Below are 5,772 nucleotides of genomic sequence, written 5' to 3'. Positions count from 1 at the left end.
TTTTGAAAGTTGATCTTTGAGTGAGGAACTAAGAAATGAATGGTTCGGATCTTTGAAAACACGAGATGTGACTTTTACATAATGAATAGTTTCAACACTTGAAGAGTATAATTCTATGAACTCTTTCATTGAAACCTTGTCGTTTCAACAATTATGAAGACCACAACGTGATTTCTATGATTGGAACGTTTTATTTTCTATGTTCATACTCAAAGATCATTCCTGAAAAAAATCAGTCAAATCGGAATTCATCTAGCCGTTCAATTAGCGTTAGAAAAATCATGATATATCATTCATAAGTTTGACCATCGTTACGTAACTTCTACATTCCCGAGTAAGCTAATTTTTTGCAGGGATGATCTTTGAGTGGGGAACTAAAAAATAAACGGTTTTGATCGTTGAAAACATGATCTATATGTGAGCTTCTACATATAAATACACTCGAAATGTTAGGTTTTAACATCTAAGAAACAAACAAGTGGCCAAGCGATCAAACCCAAAATATTTACACCATGGATAGATCGGTTTCCGCAGACCAAACATCAAGTGTAGGCAGCAAGTGAGCTTTTGCCTTCCAGATGGTCTTTCCCCTCAAAATTTGAGACCCTGTTTGAAGACGAAGCAAGTGATCAAACTCTACCTCTTCATCATCATGCCTGGAGTTGCCTGATATTCCATCTTTAGAAGCTGCGGTCCAAGATTGTAGCACACTATCTCTCCTACACTCTCTTCGAAACTCCAAAGTCATAGAGGACAGCTGGTGACTCTCCAAGATTGAGATAGGAATGCTCTGATATTAACCAGTATAAATGAATTAATTTCCATTTAAAATAATTTTGGAAGTAGTATATATATGAATGTGAAGTATGTATAACTCTGAACGCAAACAAAGAGATACCCAGATTAAGAACATTACTGAAACCACAAACAATGTAATCAAATGATTGGCATGCACTTAAACATACGCTTTGGCTTACAATACACACTTTGGACATGAGAACAAAAAAATAGTAAAAAAAACTTCCGCAAAACATAACCTGTTGATATTGTGACTTAAACACATTACCCAACCGAAATGCCTAATCATTTTGTATGACAAAATTAGACTTAAATTTAAAATTCAAACAAAATAAATGGAGGGTCCAATTTCATGGTTTGGCTTAGCCGCTTAGGCCTTCAAAAACCCTGTACCAACATTGCTTGCATGTTTTGGAGGACACATCAAGGTCGTGTCATAGTCAATTAGATCAAGTTAAGATGTGGGTTAAAATAGGGATTAATTCACGAGTCATGAGACCATCTGTAGTACAAACACCCTATATCGTACCTCAAGGTCTAGTTGTGAAAAATTATACCCTAACATAGGAAAAGTGAACCCAGTCAATATTTGATGGTCAAAATTGTGCAACTGTCATGCAGTATTTGCTTGGTAGATTTTTTGGCCTTTCAAATTCAAAATAGGTTTATTCTAAAAAGATGATTAGTTTTCTAATAAGCCTATGCAAACGGGTTATTTTATAAAATAAAATAAACAGCTAAAAAATCAATAAATTTCTTGATTGGTATAGGTTTTGAAAAAAACAAAAGATATTACATAAGAAAACTGATTCATAATAAGTAAAATTAATTTGAGAAGATGCAAAAAGACCTGCTAGCTAGCTATAGCTACCTCAAAAACCCAGTCTATGTATTTTACGTTGCTCACATGCTGATTAAAATCCAAATCACTCCAACCGGGCTGCAATGATTTAAACATGGTGAGCATATATATGTCAGATAGTGTTGCTTCAAAAAGAAAAAAATAATAATGAATGTTTCAACATCCATTTTCTATTAAGCATAAATACTTACTGCTAAACCTGCTCGAACATAATTTCTAGCATCATCAATATTCAATTGTCGTAGTTTGGTGCTATTGATGTCAATGAGAGGCTCAGAAATAGAATCCCCGAGAACAGGCTTTAACTCATCCCTGATTTCTGCTATAATTTTGGAAAGTCTCCTTGACTTCATGTTCATCATCACATAAAGACTGCATTGATAGGACGATAGCAACCAACCACAGCTATAAAAATATGGCCAAATGACACCTTTGATCCTTACAGTTTTACTTTTAGTCATTTTTCACTTTTTCAGTTTTGATAATTTTGGTCATGTAATTTCATAATAATTGCAATCAAGTACAAACAGTTAAACTCGTTTAACCGTTAAACCGTTAAACTCGTCATATATATGTGTGTGTGTGTGTGTATACTGGCCCCTTTTATTGAGGATCCTTCATTTTTTAAGGTAAATAAGGGATATCATGGTGTGGATTCCAACCTAGTTGCTTGAAGAAGAATTTGCCCAGTCTTGTAATCACGAAAGATACAATCTCGGAAGAAACCATTATCTCTTGATGCAGTACTAGTCCAGGTATCTATTTGAATTACATCATCCCTTCAAAGACAGAAAAACAACAGTACTGTTATTAGACAAAATTACTTCCCCCTGTTTGCATGAATATATATTTAACCAATATGGAGAATTGCTACCATTTGGTCATATATTATATCTTTATAGGGGAAGTCTTTTACAATTTCTCTCGCATCTTATGTTATCAGTTTGCCAATCTGAATCATTATTTTAGTAAATTTTTAATTAAATATAGATAAATATACCTAAATATGTAAACAGAACATTACTCTATATATTTTTCACCGAAAAACAACATTACCTTATTTGATCACCAAAAGGAACATTACCGGCCCTATTTTTTCACCGAAAAAGAGCATTTACCCTCTTTAGGTAGAGGCACTAACAAGTAGAGAGGTCATAAACAATGAAAGGATATGAATGTTCGTACTTCTTAGAGCAAAAAAAAAAACCTATATATGTTCTTTAAATAGAGAACGGACTTGTACGTGTCTTTTGATGATTTTTTGCCAATTTTATCATATTTTTGACATGATTCACCATTATAGGGTAAATATATGATTCTATATTTTATGGTATAGAATTATCGTTCAAGGTATTTTAGACTTTAACTCTCGAGGGTAACTCAAAACTAGAGAGATGAAACCTGAAATGTAATCGAGTAAGGGGAGCTTAAAACTATGAGACTAAAACTGATAATAAGATCTCAATTGACTATTTATACCCTAAAGTATTAAACTTGACTAAGAATAAGATCAAAGGGCCAGTGAAGAAAAAAAAAAGCCATAAAATATATGCATTCGTTCTTTATTTAAAATGGAATCGCATGTGGGCTCAACTCTCAATGCAATCCAATGATCCAAACCATATATCTATTTGTTATAAGTCCCCACACAAGGATCATCCATATAAAAAATTAACTAAATCGGATACCATTTGGTTTTCTAATTATGACCAAATAAATCGATGAAGACAATGTTTAACCATGATGATAATTAATCCAATGAAAAATATTCTTCAATTTACTAATTATATGTATTGGGCAGCTAAAAGTGTGATTATGTTACAGTATATTGATTTACCAAGAAGGATAGTTTTCCACTACGATCTGCAATTTACGAAGCACCCATACAAGGCCCCTTTTACTCATCTCTGGTGTTGAACCAAAACCATTAACAGAGAGGCCAGCACTGCTACAATGACGAATTGATGTTTCCTACACATACAAACAAAAGCCAGGAACAACTTCTCGTATATAAAGCTTTAATTTCAGATGGATGACACTTAACAAATTTATAAGATGAAAAATCCAAAACCTGTAAACGTTTCATCAAGGACCCAATTGTTGCTTTGCCATCTGGGCCTAAGTCATATGATCTGATTGAGAAGTTCTGTTGAAAAACAAGCCCACCCTGCACCAATCTTCCACCAAACATGTCATAAACACCATCAAGCTTTCTGGCTTCCAAGTTCATGTTATGTTCTTCTTTCGATGAGGCACTGATAACATTGCTTTTGGGGAGGCCCTTGGCATGAACCTTAGGAGCTGCAGGTGCAGAATGTAGGCCATTGCTTAATAAGTTTGTTCCTCCATAACAGGTTGATTTATTTTTCCAAGCAAGCTTTGGCATGAAGAATGTTGGTGCAGCTAAAGTAAGTACCATTGTGGTGGTGATCAAAAGTAAGTACTATATATTTGATGGAATGCCCCGTCTCAGTTGCTGCAATGATTTGCCAAAAAAATATTAAAAGTAACTACTATTTTTGGTTGACTAGAGCTTGTTGGCATTAGAAAAGTAAGTACATAATATGTATGTTTTATGAGAAGTACATAATATATGCATGTGATCGAACCTCAATGAATGTTAAAGAGGAACCATGTAGGGATGAAATGCATTTCGTACCAGGTTTTGAAGTTATGGGAATTACAGTATTGACGAATCAGGTAACAAACTTATATGAGTGTTGAAGTGAGATCGGATGACCTACTTTCCCAGTATGTCCTGTCAATGCTTCAACTACCATCCAAAAACTATTAGAAAACTAGCAAGCCGTTAATATATAAAGGAAAATGAATCACCGTGGCCGGCCGTTTACTTGGCTAAGTCTTCATGGAAACTTCTATGGAATATAGACTCTGTTCTGGTATCAATATTAAGATGGTTGGTAGCCCTGTGCAAAAATTATATTATGGCCCCTATAACTCTCACGTACAAAATATATATATTATAAAAGAGGCTTTTTTTTTTCTGAGATAGAGTGGGATCACTACAAAAATGAGACTTTTAGTTACGGGCATGTTTGGGCCATAAATTTGCATTTACCATGGCAAGATGATCGGAGGAGAGGATGAATAAAATAGAGAAGCCGGCCTATATCTTTTAAGTGAGTTTTCAACAAGGAGGCCTAAGTGAGGAATAAAATCAAACACTTGCCATGCGTTGTTTTCTTTGAACTAAGGGAGCTCAAAGGGGGCTGCTATGGGGTCCCAAAATCTCAAGAGGACAATCAAATAGCAATTGGGTGTTTGGTTTGAAGTGAGAAAATAAAAGAATAGTTGGGAACATCTAAGTGATCAAGTGGGCGTAAACAGTAGAATGTCTTTGTTGCATGGGCGGTTTGAATTAAAAAAAAAACCAAAAGCATGTCATTGAGTGGCTTTGATATTGGAAGCTTACGGGTGTTATTGGAAGCTCATATATATATATATATATATATATATAATAGAAGTCAAAAGAAATGAAGCCAGTGGCATGTGCATATATGCCTTCTTTAGGTGTAAATGCACTTTTATATTTATAATATATGTGTGTGTGTGCATGATTAGTTATGTGGCCTATACTATATTATATTATATTATATTATATTATATTATATTGTATACATATACTAGAAGTCAAAGGAAGATAGCCAGCAAAGTGGCATTAAACACACACACACATATATATAAGTTTGGTGAGTGGCGTTAATTGTATGGTGTACATATCTAGTTGTATGTGCATATATATATATATATGTTTATATATATACATGCAATTGAAAAAATGGCCATTAAGTGGCATGGCCTTCTATATATATATATATATTATTTTATTATATATATACATATATGGTTAGATATTTGGCTTAAAAATAAATGTATGTATATTTATATATGCCTAACAAAATACATGTTTTTAAAGACCAAAAAGTGGTTTTTACTTTTAAGTGGGCCAGACTATTTTGAAAAAGAGACATAGAAGTTGGCCACTCAAAGCCTATAAATATTTTGTCCAGCCTTATTCTTCTTGTTTTGTCCAGCCTCTCTCCTCTCCTTTTCTACTAAAATTTCTTCTAGGTTATCCAGGCTACTTCCAC

General features: G+C 33.8%; 1 protein-coding gene across 4 annotated transcripts; it reads right to left on the bottom strand.

Annotated features, from left to right (window-relative positions):
- Positions 1-270: 270 nt before the first annotated feature.
- On the bottom strand, positions 271-5,068 carry LOC147286672 (palmitoyl-acyl carrier protein thioesterase, chloroplastic-like). Of its 4 annotated transcripts, XM_086242086.1 has the most exons (8): positions 4,740-5,068; positions 4,320-4,587; positions 3,732-4,136; positions 3,498-3,631; positions 2,323-2,439; positions 1,852-2,032; positions 1,670-1,738; positions 271-790 (listed from the first exon to the last, which is right to left on the bottom strand). In XM_086242086.1, the coding sequence occupies exons 3-8, from the start codon at positions 4,077-4,079 to the stop codon at positions 506-508; spliced, it is 1,134 nt and encodes a 377-aa protein (XP_086098212.1). In that variant the 5' UTR covers positions 4,080-4,136; positions 4,320-4,587; positions 4,740-5,068; the 3' UTR covers positions 271-505. The 4 variants fall into 4 exon arrangements, with proteins under 4 accessions (XP_086098212.1, XP_086098211.1, XP_086098213.1 ...); XM_086242085.1 differs by having other exon boundaries at positions 4,320-5,068; XM_086242087.1 differs by having other exon boundaries at positions 4,345-5,068.
- Between the last annotated feature and the right edge of the window lie 704 nt (positions 5,069-5,772).

This window comes from Dryas octopetala, chromosome 4 (genome assembly GCF_963921425.1).
Source record: "Dryas octopetala chromosome 4, drDryOcto1.1, whole genome shotgun sequence".
NCBI classification, from domain to species: Eukaryota; Viridiplantae; Streptophyta; class Magnoliopsida; order Rosales; family Rosaceae; genus Dryas; species Dryas octopetala.
The sequence above is the reverse complement of the archived record's forward strand: the minus strand, read 5'-3'. Positions and strand labels throughout refer to the sequence as shown.